Raw genomic sequence first — 24,423 nt, 5'->3', positions numbered from 1 at the left:
CAGTACAAAGGATGGAGATTATGATAATTTTCCCTTAGCTCTAAGGCAGGGAATTTCCTCTTTATGAGTGCTTTTTGCAGGTGAAGTCTGATCTTTTCACTGGTGGTTACACCACCCCCAAAGTGAACCTGAAAACAAATTCATCTCACAGCTGAAGGCCATAGACACTAGGTTGACAAGGTTCCCTTTTATTTTCCGGGGCAATAATTTCTGCTGTATGTCTGGTCAGTTGTCATATAGTATACTTAGCACACTTCTCTCACCAACACATACGTTGGATTTCCCCCTGGAGAACATCTAGATCTTAAAGTCTGACTTCAGGAAACGAATTAGAAGACCTGGTTGTCATCCAAATCATCAGCTCTGACAATGGCATCACATCACAGGGCCAACTCATCTTTCACAGGCAGCCCTGATCATCCAAGTTTCCAAAGAATGTTTTCTCCCTTTTCCTCTAATGTTCAGGTTTTCATTAGTTTGGGGGGGGGGGTTGTTTTTCCCTTTTTTCTATTATTTGCTTGCAAATCTGAAAGTCTTCCTTTAAAAAAAATGTAGCCATGAAAACTTCTAAGTTGCCTTTTTCCCCCCAAGGGATTATGAATGAAGGAGGAAAATAGTCTCCAAGATGCAAAAGTGGGAATAATTCGACTCTCAGTCTCTCCCCTTCCTAATTGTGATCTTGATGTAAATTCTGCCACTGGAAAAAATATTTCTTCCTAAAAATATATTAATACATAAACATATATGTGCATATGTGTACAAATAGTAGTGTAGGTGTATATAGAGATCCGTTTTCCCCTCTCTCGCCTCATTTTCTTCATGGAGAAAAATGCTACCCACATCAAGATCCCAGGATCACACAAAAAGAGATGTGTGTGTGTGTGTATGTTGGAAAGGGGTCGAGAAAGGGAAGCCGCCCTTCCACAAGGTAAGACTTCAGAGCAGCAGATCGGAGAGGAATTGCAGCCTATTTCATTTATCCCGGTATTGCTTAAGCCCCTCAGCAGCCCCAGTAGAAGCCTCCGTGGACCAGGGAGGTGCCAAGGGGCCTGGCAAGCCAGAGTCAGGCCATAGCTGGCTGTTTTCTTTGCAGAAAATACCCATGGGGTGGGGAAGGGCGAATTGTCTTTATGTCCCCCTCCAGATCATTTCCCGCCCTGGTGATTATTTTTTTTATTAGAATAACCACGCTGCTGCTGCTGCTGCTGCTGCTGCTGCTGCTGCTGCTGCTGCTGCTGCAGATGATGAATTTGCTGCTCAGCGGCCTCCTGCCTCCTTTGACCTGAGCCACCAGAGAGCAGATCTCGCTCCTTGCCTTTCTCTCCTTTGCAGCCCTTTCCCCTCCCCTTGTCTTCCCTCAGGTTCCAGCCTGACTTGGGCCGAGGCAAGCCTTGGCCCCCTTCTCCTAGAGGGGGGAAGTGAAGTGGGAGTCTGCAGGAGGAGCTGGCGGGGCGTGTGTGAGTCTGGGTGTCTGCGCACACACACACACACACACAGACACACACAGACACACATGCACAGACACACACACACACACAGACGCACACACAGCTCCTTGGCCGCCCTGTTTCCTGGTGCTCTGCTCTCTTGACCCCAGTGGCAGTCCCTGTCACTGCACTGCTCTGCTCCCTCCTCCAGCTTGCCTCTCGCCCTCCTTCTCCCTCTCTCTCTCTCTCCCTCTCTCTCTCTCTCTCTCTCTCTTTCTCCTCAGATCGAGGCTGCTCTCCTTCCCTCTCTCCCTCTCCCTGCCACGCCAGCCCGGCCGGTGGGACCTCCAGGGTCGAAGGTTCTGCCCTGCCTCCCCAACCTCCACCTCCCCAGCTCCTGTCTCCCTCTCTCTCTCCCTCTCTCTCTCTCTCTCTCTCTCTCTCTCTCTCTCTCTCTCTCCCTCTCTCTCAGCAGCTCTCTCCAAGTCCCCGATGGATCGGCTCCTTCCCGAGCACTGAAGGCATCTCCAAGACCCACAGCCCCGCCGGAGAAAGGTAATGTACCCGGCTCGGAGGGCTGGTGGGAGGGAGGGATCGGGGAAGGAGGGGAGGGAGGGGTGGCATCGGAGGAAGGCAAGGGGCAGAAACGAGGCACACAAAGCGGCGGGTTAGAGGTGCCTTGTCATGAGCCAGCGGAGGCTCGGCTGGCTGGGGGCGCCAGGCAGCGGCTGCTCTTTCAAATAATAACAATAAGGCGCCTTGAGTGCGGGGTTCTGACTGGGAACGAGCCGGGCCGGGGCTCGGGGCAATTCGTGTTAGGCGCTGCCGCCCCCCGCCCCCCGGCCCGACCTCTGCAGGGTGGCGTTCTCCTGCCGGGGGTGGCACGGCCGGGGCAGCGGCGGCGGCGGCGGAGACGGGGGGTGGGGATGCTGGCTCGGCCGCCTGTTTACTAGAAAGTCTCGGGGTGAGGATGTTAGAGCACGGCCCGGCTAGGCCGGGGTGCATTGTGTTTGCCGGAGACCAAGGCAACGGCGGCGGCGGCGCGGCCGGGGAGGGGGCTGCAAAGTACAGTTGGACGAGAAGCCGCCTGCCCGGGAGCCGCGAGCCCGGGAGCGGGGGGCTGTGCGCGCCCGCCGGGGGTCCCCGGGGCTCGGGTGCGTGTGTCTGTGTGTTTCCTCGCCCTTTCCCCTCCGCCCTAACCTCGCTCCTTCCTCCGCCGCCTCCCCCGCCCCCTTCGCGGGTGCTGGAACCAGCACAGCGGGGGGTGGGGGTGGGGAGGGGGGGAGAAAAGTCAAAATCGCCCAGGATCGCGGCTTAGGAGTCCGAAAGTGGAGTTGCGAGCGGAGGGTCCCCGCCGGGCACGCCGGGGCTTCGGCAGCCTGGCAAACCCAGGGTCTTGCGGCCTAGGAGGTGCAAAGGGCAATTAGGCTTTTTTTTTTTTCCTCCCGTAAAGGGGAGGTGGAGACACCGGGGTGGGAGTGGGGGGGGATGAGATCAGCGACACAAAGGCTTGGAGGATCCGGGGTCCCCCCTTCCCGCGGGGTCAGCTCCTACAGAACCTAAGTCATCTCTCCCCTCCGACCCCACCTCCGACCCCCATCACATGTAAGTCTGAATCTGGGCCAGGAAAAAGGTGCCTTGCTGCGGAGAGCCTGAGGACGAGCCCAAACTGGAGGGGAAAACTTTAAGTGCCAGGAAGCTGGCCACCCTCCCTCCGGCCCTTTAGCCCCTCCGCAAAGGGCCCTTCCTCGGGGCGCCCCCCGCATCCTGGATCCTCGGACCCAGGCGAGGCGCCCCGGCGGTTGGTGGTGGTGGTGGTGGCCTCGGCGGCGGCGGCCCCGGGGGGCTCTGGCGAGGGCCGACTCGGGATTGGCCATGGGGAGGATGCCAACCCAAAGTGGAGACCGCTGGGGAGACGGAACGTTGTGGGAGGGGGACCCGAGGAGGGTGGGGTGGGCAGGGGGCTTAGTAGAAAACCGGGGCTGGTGGGTGTCAGAGCTATTGGGTGCGGAGGGCAATCAATCAATCTGGGACCGGGAAAGAGAGAGAGAGAGAGAAAGGAAGGAAAAAGGAGCAGTCACCCAACAGCGGAGTCCAGTGCAGCAGGGTGGCAGCGACCGTAGTGGCAGCAGCAGGGGCAGCAGTAGCGGCAGCAGCGGCGGCGGCGGCGGCGGCGGCAGCAGCCAGCGACTGCTCACCAGGAAGGCAAGGGGGAGCTGTAGACAGGATTAGCAGGACGTGAACCCGTAGAGGAGGTGGGGTGTGTGTGCGTGTGTGTGTGTGCATGTGTGTGTGTGCATGGATGCACTCTTGGGGTCATGGGACAGGCTGCCCTCTCCTTTTAAGTTCTAGATTTTAAATCTTACCCAAATCCTCAACTCTGAGATTTTTCCCTTTCTATTCAAAAATATCGCCAACTATATCAATGGTGACTCTAGCGTTGGACACAAATTCAGGGCGTGTGTGTGTGTGTGTGTGTGTGTGTGTGTGTGTGTGTGTGTGCAGGAGTGAGGGATGGGGGAGAAAGCTTTGGGACCCCTCACCGGCTCTAACTTTTTGCTTCTCCAACTATGATCGCTTCCCTAGAGAAGGAGAGAAAGCATCCTTGGTGAGAATCTTATTGTAGAGCCCAGAGAGATAAAAAAGAAAGAAAGAAAAGAAAAGAAAAAGGGACTGAAGTGGGCTGGGGAAAATCCTGGAGAAAGTTGCTTAACAGTCTCCGGATTTTGCTTGGTCTCTTCCCCCTCTGACATTCTAGTGAGGGGGAAAAAGGGGGGAAACAACTCCCTTGTCAGTCTGGCACAGGTACAGTGCTCAAAGTTTTAATTCTTTTTGTCACTGATCATATTGGTCTCCTGAGTAAAAAGGGTTGTTTTTTGGGGGGTGGGGGTGTTGAACCTTTATTTAAATTGTGTTTATTCCTCGAAGACTTTTAAAAGAGCTCCTGATCAGATTCCTGAAAATGAATATTCCTCATTGAATTACCAAAGAATAAAAGTAGCTACTATCTAGGAAATAGGAAATAGACTTTAGATGGGTTTTTTTTTAAGAGAGATAACCAAGTAGGCACCAGCACAAGGATTCTGGCAGTGTCTGCACTTTCCCCCCCCCCTTATTTTGTTTTAGAATTACTGACTTAAACGCCTGTTTTACTTTTGGTGGGGGGGGGGCTGGTTGGATGCGTTAGTTGGGACAAAATGAATGTTGGCTGTCCTTAAGTGGGTAAAAAAGGGCAAAAATCTGCTATTTGGATGCATCTGCTTTATAAATATATTGGTTAATATTGTAACAATCCCAATAATAACTTTTAATACAATCCTGAAATGGGAGATGGCCTCTGTTTCTGCTTCTGAGTTCTCCAGAAAATGGTCCCATCGGAGGGTGCTGAGGTGAATGCTAGGGTGAATGCACAGTTGTTTGGGAGTGGGGAGGAGGGGGGAGTAGAAATAAGGCTTTTCTCTGCTGTCTGTAAGGGTATCTGTGAAAGTTTTGAAGTCTTCCCTTCTGCCTCAGTCTGACACTCCTCTTCAAAGGACTCCAGATTAAAGGAGATAGACGCTGCAGGTGCACTGTTCTGATAAGACACTGGAAAAAAAGAACACAGTGGAGACAAATTCAAATGAGTCTGTAGCCACCCGTTCAGCCTTTGCTAGTTCCATGGTCTTGCTTGTGCTAATGAAAGGATGTTCTATTTGGCTCACGAGGGCAGAGGTCCGGGAATTTACAAATGTTCACCCATCAGAGGAAGATGGTGGAGGTGAAGTCAGGATTCTGCTCCCCCTTTGAAAGAGGGCAAATGATTTCTGTTTCATCTAAGTTATCTCTCTTTGCACCTTTAAAATGTTAGAGACTAGAAGGGGTAGGGGATGCCGTAACGACTGCAGGCTGCTTCCTAAATATTTTAAAAAGCTATGTATAATTTATTTTAATTAGTAAGTTACCTCCCCAGGAAATAGATGTCACATTTCAGCTGTTTCTTGGACTTAGGAAACCAGACTGGTTTATTCAAAGGTCTTGGGAGTCTGAGCAGAAATGAGGGTCTTCCTTTGCCTCTTTACATGCTGGAGGTTACACAATAGGAGTTGATGGTGAGGAATAAGAATTGCATGTCATTTTCCTACCACTCTTTAATTTATGCAAGCACTAAGTTTCCACAGTATGAAAATGTGTATTTTTTTTCCTCCTCTGAGCTTTGATGGCTAACATTCTTTTTAATGACAGTCATTTTTGTAACAGGAAGATGTTTCCATTTGTATTTACTTTGCCGTAGTACAGTGCAATTAGACAGCTTCTCCCTGCATAGCGTCTTCCTACTTTGTATCTCAAAAGAGAATTACAGTACTTAGAGGAGGACTGCAATTTCAAGCAGGTGTTGTGTGTTACTGTTATGCAAAATAACAGTAAAATATAATTGTGACGGGAAGTTAAGGAAACAGCTGCAAACTTGGTATGGAGACTGGCGACATTATCATTTGTAAGCAGTGCTTCTGCATCTCTTACATCACACCAAGAGGGACCAAAACTGGAGTCGGAAACTGGTGGGTCTTTTAGTCGGTGCTCCACAAAGACCCAAGGAGCAAATTGGAAGGTTAGCAGAGAGACACAGACAGAGATACACAAAGAGAGAGGGAGGGAGAGAGACAGAGACCCAGAGAGAGGGAGAAAGAGACAGACAAAGACAGAAAGAGAGAAAGAAGTGAGAGAGTCAGAGAGACAGATTGAGAGAGAGAGAGAGAGAGAGAGAGAGAGAGAGGAGACTGAAACAGAGAGAGAGAGAAAGAGAAAGAAAGAAAGAAAGAAAGAAAGAGAGAAAGAAGTGAGAGAGTCAGAGACAGAGAGGGAAAGAGAGACAGAGAGAGGAGACTGAAACAGAAACAGGGAGAGAGGAGAGAGAGAGACAGAGATGGAGAGAGAAAGAAGTGAGAGGGGAGAGAGAGAGAAAGAGAAGAGATTGAAATAGAGAAACACACACACACACACACACAGAGAGAGAAGACAGAAAAAAGAGACAAAGAAGTGAAAGAGTGAAAGAGAGACAGAGAGAGGGTGAGAAAGAGGAGAGACAGAGACGGAGAGAGAGAGAAAGTGAGACAAAAACAGAGAAGAGAGAGAGAGCCCTGAGATGATGGTCCCTATAAGATGCCAAGTCACAAGTGATTCATTTCTTGGCAGGGACACTGTGGTTGCCTATTAGCAGAGCAGGCAAGGTGGATGTTATTTAGCCGGCCTTGCTAATAGGAAGGAGGCAAATGATTTGAGTGGAATGCTGTGGAATGTCTTAGCCCAGATAGCATATGGAAGGCTACACAGGCCTGGGGTTGTAAAATAATAAAATAAATGGCCTATGGCAAACCATCTGCCTTTTGCAGGGTGTTTGAGGTGTTCTATGCCAAATTTAAATCCAATCTTAGCATTCTAAATATTATTTTTTTAGATTCCAGCAAAGACTGCCGAAGCTTTAATGAAACACATGGCAAACACGTTTTGAATTGAGGAGCTTAGAACAAGTAGAAGGCGTCTTGCCCTTAGAAAATGCTGCCTCGTTTGTGTCTATGTCTCTGTGTGTGTCTGTGTGTCTGTTTGGTCTGGAGCTCTGAACCATCTCAAGAGTTTGGTGCAGTTCATTGCATTGTGAAAATATATCTACCCATCTCTGAGCCAAAAATACAGACAGATCCTCTTTCTGATAGCCTCTCATAATATATCAACATTTTAGACAAAAATGATCAGTTTAGAGGTATTTCTTCATTCTCTCCTCAAGTGTATATAAGCAACAGCCAATTAGGTAGCACAAGAATTAAGTTCTTTAAATCACACACACACACACACACACACACACACACACACACACACACAACTTTTCAGAGAACCTAGGTGACTGGTGCATTCCAAGAGGTGGACAAAGCATGGGTGTATTTTAATTTCCTGCTGAGTGAGCCCATGGCATTCCCATTAGCTTAACAAAATCCTACATATCTTTATAGCAAGAAGCATATATATTACTATATGGGGAATGGCAGCAAGCATGCCATCCCCACTATTTAACTGAGTTGCCTATTTCCTTCAAGGTTGAAATTAGTACACAGCACACATGCGAGCATACATACAAGATAAGTATACATAAATGGGCCCAAGTATTTTTATATGTGTGTATATTTACACACATTTATCTAAATAAAAATGATATCACATTTTCCATTCATTGTTTTATTGTATATACTCTTGGGCAATTTTGAGTTTCAAGATATTAAGAGAAAAAGTGAAATTAATCCAATAAGGAACAAGTCTTTTAAGCAAGTCTTCTGTGCAAATACTTGTAAATAAGGTGTAACTTTAGAAATTTCAGAGTTTTCAGTTGGATGTAAATATTTAGAAACAAGAGAGGCCATGTAGCTTAAAGATATAGAAGTCTGAGCTCAAAGTTAGGAAGGCCTGTTCCACCTGTGGGATATGCTGGCTGTGTGACCCTGGGCAAGTCCCTTAACCTCTTGGAGCTCCAGGCAACTCTGTAAGATCGTTAAATTGCCTGGCTGGTGCTGATCTGCATTAATAGAGGGAGTTTCTTTTACTAATAAAATCTTAGGGCTAATAAAAAAATTAGTAAGAGACTCATAAAATATGAACCTTTAAAAAAGTTGGTTCACCCCCATTTGTGAATGTGCCCATATTGGTAATTCATAGAGCGGCACAATTAAAATGAAAGATTGGGTTCACCTTTGAGATGATCTGATTGCAGCCATGTGTCCTGTTTTAAATAATAGCCCACAAAATTGACTTCGAGGGAAAAAATAAGTTGGAAAAAGTGGTATTTGTGTAGAGTTAACCCAGATTCCCAAGGCTGACTTCCAAAGGTCTCCATGAAATCTCCAAATTTGGGGCAGGTTTTTTCTCTCTGGCAAAGTTGGAAGATTTTTCAGTGAAGTTTCTTTGTTTTTTTTTCTCTTTTTTTCCTTTTCTTACAGAAACTCACGGCCTTGATGAGTAAGTGGCTCTTCGGGTCCTGTTTTTGGCTGCAACACACAATGCCTGCTTCCATCCTTTGCTCTGGAAAGTTGTGAATTGCTCATGACTATAAGGAGGAAGGATGGCACATGGGATCCCTTCTCAGGGCAAAGTTACCATCACTGTGGATGAGTACAGCTCTAACCCAACCCAGGCTTTCACGCACTACAACATCAACCAGAGCAGATTCCAGCCTCCACATGTACATATGTAAGTATTTCTCTTGGTCTTTTTATTAATTTTTCAAGAAAAGAAAACTACTTTTAAAAAAAGAGCGAATAACAAAAATTTTCAGGGGGAAAAAAGACCCAGGGTTCTTTTTTTTCCAGGGAGAATGAAATAAGGCAAAACAGATTGGTTATCAATAGTTTCAACCTTTCACCTTTTTTTTCCCTCCCAATATCCTTCCTATGTATTATCTTACCCAAGTCTTGTAGCATCCCTGGGGAATATTTATTAAAAGGCAATTAGGCAGATGAATGAGCTGAGCATTATAGATGACTTATCTAGGGGCCTACAACTCCTCTGTTGGAAATAAGACTGGATGGAAGTTTGATATCCACAGTAAAGTGTAAGCTTCCCCTCCACCCCATCACCCCACCTCCCCACCACTCCTCCACTCTACCACCCCTCCAACCCAACAACAGCGTATTTCTTTAACATTTAACCAGTCCAGCCTCTCCCTCCCAGGCTACCGACCCCTTGTACCCCTTTACATTCAATTGTGAAATAGGTCTAATTGGAACTAATAGTCCAGTGATTACTGAATTCATTGTCTTTTCTTTTGTGAATAGAAAAGAATGGCCTGCCCCATTCTACTGACAATAAAGGGGACAAAGGATTAGGGAATTCTGGAACTGTTAGTCTAAAGGAAAGGACTCTTTCCTCAGACCCCTTCTGCCCCCACTCTCATCCTTAAATATTTAATATGGGAGACCTAGGCTTGTAAACTTAACAGAGTCAGGAGAAATTTCAAACTCTGGCATCCTTAACTCCCCTGGCTGTGTTCTGGTGATTTAGTTAAACTTCCAGAATCCCCCTTAGCTGTTCTGAGCTTCCATCTCGGTAGGGCAAGGTTTCATGTCCACTGTGTCTGATGTGAATGATTCAAAGTTGGAGTGAACCTCTTCAAAGATGGTTGTCTAGCCAAGATCAGAGAGGTTAGAAAGCTGCTTGCCTTCCCAGGCTACCCTGGGTAAAATCAAACTTGGGGTCTGTCTAAATTCTGAGCTCTTTTTTTAGTCTTTGCTTTTCTTGGCCTTTAAACAAAAAAAGTTAAAAAAAAACAGTTTAAACTTCGACACACTAAGAAAATAAAAAAGGTGTTTTCTGTGACCCTGGAGAGTTGGTATGAATCAAAGATTTTGCTTTGTGGGCATAATCTCCATAGCCGACACCATTACCTGTGATGAGATGTCTGCAGAGCAAGGAGACTAAAATAGCAGGCACATGCAAAAATCCTTGCAAAAAAAAGACTGCAATTAAAATCTTTCCCAAGAACTGTGTATTTTGAAATATTTTGGGTCTCTTTAATTCGGAAGTGTTTTTTAAGTCATTATGGAAAATAGTTTAATTTTTGCCTTTGGTAGGAAAATGTTCAGGCTGATCAAACACAACAGTTGATTGATTAGATATTTAGTTTTTATTTTTTTTTTCCTGAATAAGACATCAGTGTTCTAGTACAGATAGAAATAGAAGGTGGAGGGCCAAGTCCCAGCATTTCATTTATTATCTGTCTGGCATTGGGTCAATTTGACATGTCTGAGACTCAGTTTCCTTATCTGTAAAATGAGTGATTAGGACTCTACATGATTTCTTCATATGATTTGGGGACCATATTTTCCAAATCATTCATTTTTCCTCTAATGTCTGGTATAATAATATGCAGAAGTCTTAGAATTTGGGTTTTATTAGAGCTCTGGTTTGCATATATTTGGCATCCTTCATTCAAAAATAGGCAAGAATTTCGTTCACTCTAGTCTCATTCAGGGATGTTAAGGGATGAGGAAATTGGGTAAAGCTCTTAGAAATTGGCTTAAGGAAACCAAATGAGATCTTGAGATCTGAGGATTCCCTTTCATTTGTCCTTCCTCAACCAATATAAAAGGCAAGAGTCGATAGAGAGTGGACTCCATAGTCAGATGAGTCTTGGTTCAAATCTTGCCACTGACATGTGATCCTGTGCAAATCTCTGAACCTATAGATATTTTCTAAGTAGTAGAAAAGGTGCCACCTGCAATGGTAGACAGAGTTTCTTAACCAGAAAGATCCTTATGCTAATAAAATTACAGCTAAAAGCCCTATCCTTCTTAACAAGAGGTAATTTGGTTGTTCATTCTTTTCAGATGTGTCTGACTCTGTAGCTCCTTTAGGAGTTTTCTTTCTAATAGAGATACTAGAGTGATTTGCCATTTCTTTCTCTAGCTCAGTTTACAGATGAGGAAACTAAGGCATAGAGGGGTAAATGACTCATCCAGGGTCACACAGCTAGTAAATGTCTGAGACCTGAGTTGTGATTGGTAAAAGTACTAAGCACCTTAGGAGATTCATCTAAATTGAGAATTAGTCTAATCTGTTGCAAATGACAGTAGTGTAGTTATTAGCTGCTGGAAACATTGAGTTTGTAATTGTAGTATTCACGGTTGGTTTTTCATTATATAATGAACTTCTAAGATCAGCATTCAGGGCTTCCTATGACCCCAAGTCTTTCCTCAGCTACAACCATATAGACTTCTCTATTCTCCGTGAATTTCCATATTCAAATGCCTTCCTTCACACTGTACTGTGTAATTCCACCCTCTTCTCTTCTGTTTCTCTTGGCCTTCCTAATTTCTAGCCCTGATTCAAGACCCATTCTAATTCTTTGTTCCCTCAGAAAGCTTTTCTTGACCATCTCATCCCTCTGAGGTTGTTTTTCTCCCTTGATCTCTTATTGTCTAGATATAACACTCATTTGATGTGTGCACACACACACACACACGCACACACACAAACATACAGCAGATTATATTTGTTTTATTTCATTCTAGCATGTATTTTGACTACAACATTTTAAGTCCTTTTGGGGTGGAGTTATAAGGCTTTGCATCAGGGCACAGAAGTTAAGATATGAAGGGCACCATCAGGGAGGGAGGGAGGGGAGTTGGGGCAGGATACTTGTTTTCTTTCCCTATAGCTACCTATAGTGGCTACATCCCTGCAGTGTCCACATCTCTGTCCATCCCTCAAAATGTGGGCTATCGTTCAACAGTGTAGAAACTGGAGTAAACCCTACCCCTCCTCTCATACAAAGACTTCTGGTTACAGCTCTGACTTTGGATCAGAAACTATATTTCTGAGAATGACATTAATGTTCCATAGATATTAGCTGGTTGTTTGATTATTCATATAGAAAGAAGTAACATGACAGGTTTTCATTTGTAGTGGTCTCTTATCTTCATGGCAGTGTGACAAGGTCCACAGCTGCATATTGGTATTAAATGATTGACCAGATTTCCCTAAGACTTTAGATTTTTTATTTTCTTAGTTGGTGTTCCTACAAATTACTGAGAAAAATGCCTGATTGAGAGTGTTGATTTTAATTCTGGAAATGGTTAATCCTGCATTTATGAAGAACTCAATATCCAAACATATTCCTTTGTCCCAATGAAGTTTTACTAACTCTGAAGTCAATGGACCTGAATTTGAATAGCTGCACTTTGTTGTTATTGTTGAGTCATTTTAGTTGTGTCTGATTCTCTGTGACCCCATTTGGGGTTTTCTCGCCAGAGGTACTGCCATGGTTTGCCATTTCCTTCTCCAGCAAATATTACAGATGTGGAAACTGAGGCAAAAAGGATTAAGTGACTGACCCAGAGTCACACAGTGACTTAGTGTCTGAGGCTGAATTTAAACTCAGGAAGATGAGTCTTCCTAACTCCAGTTGCCTCAACTAGTTGCCACTTGGATATGAGTTCTTCATCTTACTAACTATGTGACCTCGGACTAGACAGTCTACTTCTTTGGCTTTCTTATAAATCTATAAAATGAGGGTATTGGACCAGATGACCTCTATGGTCCTTTCTGGCTCTAAATCTATGAAACATAAGTATTTCATTTTCCATGGAATATTTTGGATGCTTTAGCTCTTCATACTTGATGTCTGGAGAAATAGTTAAGAGGGTTCTAAGAATAGCTATGACAGGGCACCAGGAATGAAACTAGGTTCCAATGTCTCTAATAATTTCTTCCCCATCCCCACCCGACCCCCCCCCCCAACTCTCCACTGGTATCTGGAAACTTCTTCCCCTAGGTTAGACTCTGGTTTCAAAAGTGAATTATTGGCTTAGCTAGACTAGGATGTTTCTGCGTAGTAGGGTGTCTCATTCGGTTAATTCTGAGGATGCTTGTTAGTCTACAAAGCAGATTAAGGTGAGGACTGAGCTTGAAGCTCCGTGAATTTTGCCTGAGAAAAATATCCTCCTTCTCTTCCATTTTCTTCTTGTTCCCCTACCTCCTCCTCCTCCTCTTCTTCTTCTCTGCCTCCTCCTTCAAAATGATTCACTACTACCTACAGAAAGAAAATGAAAAGCCATGTTAAAGTGTGCAATGCATCTCTCTACCCCAATGCTTTGGGTACAATCCTTATGGTTTTCCTAGAGTTTTCTAAATGAACGATGTAGTGAGAAGAGTTATTATTCTTGTTATTCACATTCATTTCATCATGGAAGAACCTACCTGTTCAATATTGATCCATGTTTAGCATGATTAGAAATATAGAGCTTATATCAGATTGCTTTCTGTCAGAGGGAGGGGGGAGTGAAGGAAGGATGGGAAAAAAAAATTTTAAAACTCAAAAACTTGCCCCAAAAATGGTTGGTAAAAACTACTGTTGCATGTAGTTGGAAAAGCAAATAAAAATATTTAAATTTAAAAATGTCTTATGGAGCAGCTAGGTGGTGCAGTAGATAGAGCGCTGGCCCTGGGGTCAGGAGAGCCTGAGTTCGGGTCTGACCTCAGATACTTATTAATGGCCTAGTTGTGTGACCTTGGGCAGGTCACTGCTCCCCATTGCCTTAAATAAATAAATAAATAAAAATTTAAAAATGTCTTATGAAGACATTTGGTATTTGATATATGGAAACAGGATCCTGCTCTATGTGGAATAAGGGGCTAATGAGAAATTGGTTCTTTTGATGTATTCAGGCCTTCTTCTTGAGAGACCCATCAATAGAGCTATTACCCTGTTTTCTCAGAGAAATTTCAAATTGCTAGACTTCACAGTATTTCCAGATTTCCTAGTATCTTGACGAAGACCTAATTTGACCTGATAGTGTATAAACTCATCTTTCCTGGGATTCATCTAATTAAGGGAGACAATATTGTATCCTAAGAAACTTTCTAAAACTGCAGTCAGGGAAGACGCGTTCAAATCCTAGATCTGACATTTTCTGGTCAAGTGAAATGGTTTGAATCTTAGCCTCTTTAAGTCTCAATTTCCTCATCTATAACACGGGGATATTACTTATAATTGTCATGAGGAAACTTATAAGGCTTGTGAGGAAAATGGTTTTAGAAACTGTGAAGCAACTCCACAAAATAAGTTCCTATCATTACTCTCTAGTACCAGCTGTAGGTATAGTAGGTTACAGAGTTGGCCTGGGAATCTGGAAGATACTGCTTTGGAAAACTAAGACCAAAAGGTACTTATAAACTGTATATATGGAAGAAAATTTCCTTACTTTGAACTTATTAAACCCCAGAAAATATATATTCTTATATATAGCTATATTAAATAGTTATAAAATCTAAAATATATTCACATATTCATATATTTTATAATATGTATGCATTTATATTTGTGTGCAAATGCATATTACATACATGTATTTTAGATAATATATACAACCCACAAATGCATACACTCATATATACATATAACATATGTGTCCATATATCTATGTTTAGGTATATATTTTTTCCATATATATATTTGGATTGCCATGCACTGCTGCCTTTTAAGCTATATGGGTTTCTCCAAGTGTATTTCACCATTAGAAGGAAATGAATATCATAGCAGGAAATTATAGAGAAAATTCTAAGTTTTGTAGTTACTAATTTCAGAACAGAAATTTCCATTTCTTATCAGTGTTGGGGAAAGGGAGGAATTTACCTTGAAAGTGTGATGGAAGTCACTCTCGTGTCCCCAAATTTCCTACAAATGGTCCTCCTTGGTCTGGCAAGATGATGGATCGGAAATCTGGAGAACTGGATTCTAGTTCAGCTATTAACTAGCTATATAATTTTAGGCAATTCCTGGCACTGCCTTCTGCATCACTTATGTCAGTTTATCTTTTTGGCAAGACAATTGAGTTAAGTGACTTGCCCAAGGTCATACAGTCAGGTAATCATTAAGTGTCTGAGGTCAAATTTGAACTCAAGTCCTCCTGACTCCAGGGCTGATGCTCTATCCACTGTGCCACCTAGCTGCCCCAACTTATGTTGGCTTATGATGAGAGAGTAAGACTAGATATTATCAAAGATCCTCTTGATTTCTAGGTCTCCAAATGAAATAGGAAAGATGTAAACCTGTAAAGTATCTCTCTGACCTGAAAAATAATGCATTTCATTGTCCCATTAGGGAGTCTATCACATTCCAAGTTCTGGATTCTTGTTCTTTTCTATTTTAGAAGTTCTCAGGCTAAAAAAAAGATTCACAAAAACGACAATTGAGAGTATGAATGATCTCATCTTTCTGTTTTGGTCTCTTGTAAACCCCAAAATACTTCAAAACTCAAAAAACTGCTAATCTCATGGAAAAGTGTAGGAATATCCCTCTACAGAGGTGCAGATCAAAGCCTATCTATCATAGGTAAAGCTCATCTTTGTTAATCTTAGGGGAGCAAAAACACAGCTCTCAAAATAATAATAGTGGCATCTATGAACAGAGTGCTTTAAGGTTTGTAAAGTTTGTAAAGTGTCTTACAAACATTTCATTTCATTTTTTTTTTTAGATTTTTTGCAAGGCAATGAGGTTAAGTGGCTTGCCCAAGGCCACACAGCTAGGTAATTATTAAGTGACTGAGGCTGGATTTGAACCCAGATACTCCTGACTCCAGGGCTGGTGCTTTATCCATGTACCACCTAGCTGCCCCAAAAATGTTTCATTTTATTCTATTCTTACAACCTTGTGATTAGACACAATTCCTTCAGTTTACAGATGAGGAAATTGAGGCAGGCAGAAGTTGTGATAATTAATAAGCTAAGTAAATATCTGAAGGAGGATTCAAACTCAGATCTTCCTGACTGCCAAATATAGCTATCTATTACTATTAAAAATAAGGGTGGGTAGTATAGTAATTACAAAATTCCCTTATCTCTAGTCTGGAAGTCTGAAAAGTCACATATTATGGACAGTCTAGAAATTCCTTCTGGGAGTTCTTGTGCTGAGTACCATTGGATCTTTTCAGAACCCTTTACATTTATTCAACTCTTTGTTGCTGGTGAACTGCTATTTCTTGTGTTCATCACTACAATTTATTTTTTCACTAAGCATTAGCATGGCTATAATTTTCTCCTTAATGTTTCCAATCTCTTATTCATCTTGGAGATGTTCAATGTCCCCTTTTAGCTTGGATTCATTCATACATAAACACAGGATATTTTTTCCTATTTTTTCCTTCTTAAAAAAATTATTTCTCTGTATACTCCATGGGGGAAACGCCTTGTGATCCTTGACAGTCAGACTTTGTTTCAGAGCTGACTTTGTTCCTTTTCTGTAGATTTCTTTGTTTGTGTTCCAGCATTTTTTTTTACAGTAGCACCAAAATTAGACCCTTCTCCCCTGCAATCCCCCAATTAGGGTCTTTCGGATTTGCATTTCAAGGTCTGGCTTTGTTATGTAACAGGATACACCATTTTTGTTTGACTGTCCTGGCTCATGGTGAATGCTTTAATAAATCTTGATCAATTAACATGAAAATCAGAGAAATAAGAATAAATTCTGTGATTATTCAGTAAATGACAATAGCTCATATCTATAGGACTTTTGACGGTTGGCAAAGCATTTTGTGTACGTTATCTCATTTGACCCTTCTGGCTATTATCCTCATAGTTAAGGAAATGGAGGCTGAGAATTTATCCAAGGTCATGCAGCTCTTCTAAGTCTAAAGGAGGATTTGATCCCAGATCTTTTGGACTCTCAAGCTCAGAGCTCTTGGATTTCCCGTTCAAAGAATGGTGTATCGAGAGTTGGAAGGATCTCAAGATCATCAAATCAAGCCCTCTCATTTTTCATATGATAAAAGCTGAGGCTTAGAGACATGAAATCATTTGTGCAAGGTTAAGCAAGGCATATTCGGCAGAGCAGAGATTAGATTTGAACATGTATCCTCAGAAAACTAACGATGCTGCACCATATTTCTCCATCTTCTATTATCAAGATTAGAAGTATAAGCAGGTTGACAAATGCAGAGAGTACCTGAAGATGTCTCTCCCCTTAAATTTAGGAAAAAACTGGAAAATTGCCATGTACTACTCTGCTGAGTATGTTTTTTTTTAATCTTTGGGTCAGAACATCTTAATCATATTATTCCATAGTTGAAGTCAGCCAAATCAGTCACACAATAGAGGGTGTACTGTGGAGGTGCTAATTTTGGGTTTTGCTTTTTCAGAACTAAAATATCATCTCTGGAAGATGATTTAGAAACAAACAGAACCCAATAATTTCTTGAAATGCTCGTGTCACAGGTGACAAGTTCTAATTTAAAAATTATGTATTCTTTTCTTTTTCTTTTTCTTTTTTGTTTCTTGTTATTTAGATCTAAATTATGGATGTGGGAATTCCTTCCACATACGCATATGGTTGATTGATTTGTAATTTGTAATTTACAGTTTCCTGGGTCACTGAGATATTAAATGTCTTGCCTAGGTTCACGTGGCTAGCCAGCATATGTCTATTAGACTGGAACTCAGGTCTTCCTGAATTGTAGAACTTATGGTGTAGTGGAAGAATTTGGCTCTTTCCCTTCCCCCCCCCCCAGAATTAGATCATTATATTAATGATCATTTCTTTTGACCATTCCATTCCCTCTATCTTTTCCATATTTCTCCATTTTTATCAGTTAGATTTGTTTTGGTTTTACATAAAAACTTGCCCACATTTTTCATAAAAATCTTGCCTTTTTTTTTGGTTTTGCTTGGTTTGTTGGTTTTTGCCAGGTAATGAATGGGGTTATGTGACTTGTCCATGATCACACAGCTGGGTAATTTTTAATTATCTGAGGCTGAATTTGAACTCAAGTCCTCCTGATTCCAGGGCTTGTGCTCTATACATTGTGTCATCTAGCTGCCCCCAAACTTGCCATTTTGCAAAAATAAAAATGCTTGGTAGCTGGGTCCAGGTGGAAACACCAAGGCTGCAGAAATAAAGTTTTATATACTGATTTGGTTTATTATATTCTTTCAGTATTTTTTGGTTCTAAAGATTTTATTTTCAACTTGTATGCCAGTAGAGAAACATGCAAATAAATATGCTTTTATAGTTTCCTGTGTCCCCCAAACACTTTTGAAAATAATAGCATTAGCAACAGTGTTAATCAAAATATTCCACAAAACCAAAACAAACCCTAAACCAAATACTATGTGCTTGATAATATTTCCATAATTTCAGAAGCTCTTGGAGCTCTTGATAATTATAACAATAACGATGATGATGATGATGATATTGCTAGGAAATAAACCAAATTCCTATACTTCAAGTACCAAGTTCAGTGAATCAGAATGAATCAGACCCCTCTCAAAATTCCTCTTTTGTTTCATGGTTTTGTTTTGATCAGAGGGCAGAAGTCTCTGGTCTCCTGGACTTTTAGTAAGTCCTATAAATATCTCTGAGGTGGCATTCTCTGGAGAAAATTCTCAAATCTTTTAGTGTTAGGCCCTTGTAACACTTTTAAAAATTATTTAGGGGGGGGTGGCTAGGTGGCGCAGTGGATAAGAGCACCGGCCCTGGAATCAGGAGTACCTGAGTTCAAATCTGGCCTCAGACACTTAATAATTACCTAGCTGTGTGGCCTTGGACAAGCCACTTAACCCCATTGCCTTGCAAAAAACTAAAAAAAAAAAAAAGATTAAAAAAAATTATTCAGGACCCTGATGAGCTTTTGTGTATGTTCACTACATCTAATAATAGCTCAGCCAAATTAGAAATTAAAGCTAATAATTATAAATTTTAACTCATTTAAAATAATAATAACCAATGAATATAAATCACACATTTTGTGAAAAAAATCTGCATTTTTCAAAACAAAAGAAATTCTGGAGAGGCAAAAGAAATTTAAAAAGGGGTATTATTTTACTTATTTATGTACATTTCTATAATATTTGGTTTAATAGAAGATGGCATAATTCTTACATTTGCTTCTGAATCCAAACAGTTGTGATATGATATGTAATTTGAAAAGGGAAAAGACAAATAATTTTAAGAGACAAATTTTAAGAGATAAATAATGTCTTAGTATTATTGGTATTAATATTAAAATAGTTATAACCTGGTGAATCCCCTGAAAGGGTCTTGGGTTTCCCCAAGCATCTGTTGACCATACTTTTAAGAACTGATGCTCTAGATTCTACAGTTTTTTGTCCTCATACAGATATGTGATTTGAAAAGGGAAGAGTATGTTAATAGCTAAATAATGTCTTGGTACTATTATAAAAATAGTTATAACCTAGTGGATTACATGAAAGGGTCTTGGGTACCCCCAAGCATCTATTGACTACCCTTTGAGAATTGATACTGTAGATGCTACAATTTTTTTCAGGTCTAAAATTCTAGAATAGGGAAGGATCCTCTTGGTCTACATGAGGAAATAAAGATATTTTTCTTCTACTCTAATGGAAATTTCAATTTTCATATTAATTGGCTTACTGGCTGAATGAAATAACACATGAAAAGCATTTTGCAAACTTTAAAACATTATTAAATTCAAGCTATTTCATAATAATAATAATAATAATAAATTAAAGAAACCAATGAAATTTCTCGCCTTTCACTCTTACTTTATGCTTAACAAAGTGAAAAAAAAGGATTCTGTGATCATACATGTTTTGGAAGTAAAAGAAAAGAGAGTCTCTTTGCAAAGTAAATTCTCTTTAATTTAATTTAATTTTATTGTGCCATCTATATAAGCTTGTCTGAACCTCTCTGAAAAATGAGGCAGAGAAGAAATAAGCAGTTATATGATGCCTACTATGTTCCAGTGCCTACTATGCTAAGTGATTAACACATATTATCTCATTTGATTATCACAATAAACCTGTGGGATAGATGCTGTTATTAACCCTATTTTATGGTTGAGGAAACTGAGTAATTGTTGAATTGCTCAGAGTTACAGTTATGTGTCTGAGACCATCTTAGCTCTTAGATCTGTTGTACCACTTAGTAGTAGTATGTCTTTCACTGGCTCTTTCCAGCTCTGAATCTCTGATCCTATACTAATTTTTTTAAAAATTAAGAAGTATTCCATTGGTTTATAGAAGTATTTGATGAGGCATATTTATATTTTAGGTTTTCAATGTTTTACTCTATAATTTTGCTAGTTGTAGCATCTACATAGATACTCAAAAGGTACCAGAGGAAGAGAGTGGAGTGATTTCATTACAGCAGTAACTGTCCATTGTACCAGGTAACAATGTATATGAAATACACTCTTGAGGAAAAATGATTTCATATCTATCTATCTATCTATCTATCTATCTATCTATATATGTGGAGAGAGAGAGAGAGAGAGAGAGAGAGAGAGAGAGAGAGAGAGAGAGAGAGAGACACTGTGGGAAGAGAATGAAGTAGTCTAAATTTGGGAGAAAGATCATTTTTGGATGTATTTGCAAGCTGAAAATTTAATAATTCTTATATGTAAAATAGCCCTAGTGTTGGGCATGGCTTTAATAATGGGAGACCAGGAGAGTCAGTAAATTACTTTTGAGGACATAGAATATATCATACTGAAAATATCTAGTGTCTTTCTGTGGATCTCTCTGCACAGCAACTTAACACTAGTCAGGTCAAATGGGTGAGTGTTTTAGAGGTTCAACGTAGCTTTCTAATTGAGCTTTGCTTCTTCTATTGGATATAATCTCTCTTTTTCTCTCTCTCTCCCTTTCTCCTTTTCTCTGTCTCTGATTCTCTGTGTATCTATCTGTCTCTATTTCTCTCTTTCTGTGTGTATCTCTCTATCTTTCGGTCTCTCTGTCTTTGTCTCCGAATATTTCTCTTTATTTCTTTCTCTCTCTGTGACTCTGTCAGTCTCTCTCTGTGTTTCTTTGTGTCTGTCTCTGTCTGTCTTTCTTTCCACCTCCCCCATTCCTCCTCAAAGATCTTTCAGCCAATCCAGATCCTTACAAGAAGCCTTCATAGATTCTTAGCAGAAATTTGAGTTTGGGAACTCCTCGGGAAGATTTCATGAAATTCATTCAATAAACATTAAGCACCTACTGTTCCACAACGCATTTATTAGCTGCCTATTGTGACTCAAGCATGCTACTAATTTTTAAGGATAAAAAAACAAAAATGAAACAGGCCCTGACCTCCAGGAGCTTTCATTTTCATGGTGTTAAAACAACTTGGCCAGAGTTAAAAAGATATGACATATTTACAAAGTAATTCTGAGGTAGGGTCAGGGGAAGGGAGAGAAATCAAAACTGTAAGGATTGAGGGAATCAAGAAAGGCCTGGGCTAGGAGGTGGTAGTTGAGCTGAATCTTGACTGGAAATAATAGGGCTCTGGGAGACTGTTTTCCCCCATAGTGACCTTTGATGATGTTTGGGGAACTGCTTTACATCCCTCCATCCTGCCCCTGCCCTGGTGTTAATGGCAGGCGGCACACGTCTTTGTTTATCTTGGAATTTGATACCATCATTTTGGCAGCCAAAGCCGGGGACCTTTACTGCCTAGATGGTTTGTCATTTGTTGTTAATTATCTGTTACCATAAATTCTGCACTTTGGAGGGGGGAGGGGCTGTTTTGAAATATTTCCTCAAGGCAAGAGTGTATTCAGTTCTCTGGACAAAAGATGGGGGTGGGGGGCTAGTTGGGGACTGGGTTGGAGGAAGTTGGGTCCTCCCCCCACCCCAGACTGGTTTGAGTCAGATCCCATTAATTCCGCCAAGGCTTTTGATTTTATTTTGCTGAGAGAATGTTTGCAAACCAGCTCTGGTCTGCATTAGTGATCTGTATCCCCATTTGAGTAAAAAATTAACTTTCCATCCTGAGCCTGCCTTTCAGGACGATCTCATCAGGCCACAATTATGGATGTGTGTGTGTGTGTGTGTGTGTGTGTGTGTGAGAGAGAGAGAGAGAGAGAGAGAGAGAGAGAGAGAGAGAGAGGCTGAAACAGAGAGAGGTAGAAAGAGAGGAAAAGAAAGGTAGAAAGAAAAAGAGACATGTCAGAGAAAGAGATGGAATGTTCATCTCTGTCTCTCTGTCTCTTTCTACCTCTTTTTTAAAAATTATATATATGTATATATACATATATATGTACATATATATATATATATACATATATATATATATATATGGCAATGGGGTTAAGTGACTTGCCCAAGGTTACTCAGCAAGGTAATTATTAAGTGTCTGAGGTCGGATTTGAATTCAGGTCCTCTTGACTCCAGGGCCAGTGCTCTATCCACTGTGCCACCTAGCTGCCCCCTCTCTCTCTTTCTTTCCTATTATATCCAGAGACTTTATCCAATAGAAGAAGTAAAGCTCAAGTAGAAAGATAGGGGGTACACCAGGAAAGAGCTCTTACCAGAAGTGGCTACTTAAGCTGAGCCTTGGAGGGAGCTAGTTAGCACCTACAAGAGGTGGAGGTGAGGAATTGGGAGCCTTCCAGGTACATGGAACAGACTATGCAAAGGCACAGAGGTAGGAGATGAGCAAGTCCCTTTTGGCTGGATTGTAAATCTTGGGAGGGGAAAATAACTTTAGGAAAGTCAGGAAAAGGATAGAGAGAGAGAGAGAGCTAGATAGAGACAGAGAGAATGAAAGAAAGAAAAAGACAGAAATAAAAAGAAGTAGAGATAGAGAGAGAGAGATGAAAGAGAGACAGAAAGAGAAAGACAGAAACAAAGAGGAGAGAGAGAGAGATAAAAACAGAGAGAGAGAGAGAGAGAGAGAACGAACAACCTGGAGCCTATCGCTTTCAGCTGATGTTGCTGTTAACAAAAAAGCTTGTTAAGAAAAATTCAGACAGACTTAAAAGTGGAGCTGGTTCCCCAGCTGCCTTTATGAGGTGTTTGGCTTGTCAGGTGTGGAATGAAAATGAGGTTCCCAGCCCTTAATGAATTTTGCTCCAGCCCCCATAATCTATAGGAAGAACAGGCCACTTCATAAACAAATAGGGCCATCCTGGACAAAGGGCAGGACAAACCACTACAGAATGCTCTTAATGAAGCTCAGATGAAAAACATTACTGAAGGGGAAAGAGGGAGAGTGAGGGGTGGGGGAAGCACAGCTTATTCGTAGGGTCAAAGACTGAACTAGAAGGGATCTTATAAGCTATTTAGTCTAACCCCCTCATTTTACAGAAATGTAAACTGAGGACAAAGGAGGCTAAATGATTTAGTCTTTGTCATAGAATTAAATGGCAGATGATGGGTTTTGAATTCAGTTCCTCTGACTCCAAATTTCTGCTATACAATACTTGATATTAGAAACTACATTTAAAAAAAACAGAAAAGAAAAAGAAAATGTAAAAACAGAAACCAGTGAAATCATTTGAACATCCCAGAAGATCCCTGCATAGTCTAGGGCTCTCCCCCTAGTCCAATACTACTACTGTACCTTTGGAGATGGAAGTCAAATTTCATAGAGGGCAGTTTTTAGTTCAATCCTGAGCCATGGAAGAGGTGAATTTAACTCACTAAATATTTCCTAGGCATTCCCTCTGTTGTGTAGACTCTGTTCTATTTATTCTCCTCAAGACTCATCCATTCTACTGGTCAGAAATCTCATGTTTACTGAGAAGTCAATACGAATGCAAACTAATGAAGGGAGGGCACCAGCAAAGAGCTCTTACCAGAAGTGGCTACTTAAGCTGAGCCTTGAAGGGAGCTAGCTAGCACCTGCAAGAGGCAGAGGTGAGGAACTAGGAGCCTTCCAGGTATGCGGGACAGACTATGCAAAGGCGCAGAGATAGGAGATGAGCAAATCCATTTTGGCTGGATTATAAATCTTGGGAGGGGAAAATACTTCTAGGAGAGGAAGGAAAAGTATTTTACTATAAATTGAGATGCTATAGCATCTAGTAGAAAGGTCGAAGACTTAGTCAGCAGACTTGGACTCAAGTTCCATCTTAAATATGGTCTCAGCCGTGTCACCTTGGTCAAGCCATAGATTTATAGGATTTAAAACTAGAAGGGACCATAGAAATAATCTGGTACAACTGTCTCAGTTTACAGAGGAGGAAACCTAAGAATGTGAAAGTTTATTCAGGATCACATGGGTAATAATAATAAGCAAAGGAGAGATCTATCTTTTTTGAGGTATATTAAGGATAGCCTTCATGTTCAGATATACTTTGAAATAGTTCATTTTAATCCTAAAATTCTGACTCTGGGAGAATTCTGTATAGTTAATTGTATGTAGTCTCTATATTTGTTCATAATAATCCTTATGAGGATTATTGTAAATAGGATGACCCTTATTTTCTAGATAAAAGAACAAAATCCCTGTTTTATTCATGATCATTTAGCCAATAAGGGTCTGTCTGGATTTGAATTTAGTCCTTTCAATAAAATAGATTCACATATTTAGAGTTTAAAGGTACTTTGGGGATCCCTATCAAGCTTTACCTTTCTTATTTTACAGATGAGGAAAATGTGGTAGAGAGAGATTAAATGACATATATTCTCATACACCAATGGGATTAGAATCCAACTCTTTTCAAAAATTTTTTTTTTTATTTATGGCAATGGAGTTAAGTTCCTGAGGTCACATTTGAACTCAGATCCTTCTGACTCC

General features: G+C 41.2%; 1 protein-coding gene across 3 annotated transcripts in view; it reads left to right on the top strand.

Moving 5' to 3' along the window:
• The first annotated feature begins 1,416 nt into the window (after window positions 1–1,416).
• The window catches only part of MPPED2 (metallophosphoesterase domain containing 2), a 205,449-nt gene continuing 182,442 nt past the window's right edge, over window positions 1,417–24,423 (top strand). Inside the window, exons 1-2 of one of the 3 annotated variants that reach the window (XM_074230417.1) lie at window positions 1,417–1,982; window positions 8,390–8,639. In XM_074230417.1, the coding sequence (XP_074086518.1) occupies window positions 8,512–8,639 (128 nt within the window). In that variant the 5' untranslated portion in view covers window positions 1,417–1,982; window positions 8,390–8,511. Of the gene's footprint in view, window positions 1,983–2,894; window positions 3,033–8,389; window positions 8,640–24,423 lie in introns of those variants that run through there. The other 2 variants (XM_074230414.1, XM_074230415.1) reach the window with 2 other exon arrangements.

Source organism: Macrotis lagotis, chromosome 3 (genome assembly GCF_037893015.1).
Source record: "Macrotis lagotis isolate mMagLag1 chromosome 3, bilby.v1.9.chrom.fasta, whole genome shotgun sequence".
In the NCBI taxonomy this organism is placed as follows: domain Eukaryota; kingdom Metazoa; phylum Chordata; class Mammalia; order Peramelemorphia; family Peramelidae; genus Macrotis; species Macrotis lagotis.
Note: the sequence above shows the minus strand (reverse complement) of the source record. Positions and strands in the feature narration are given on the sequence as shown.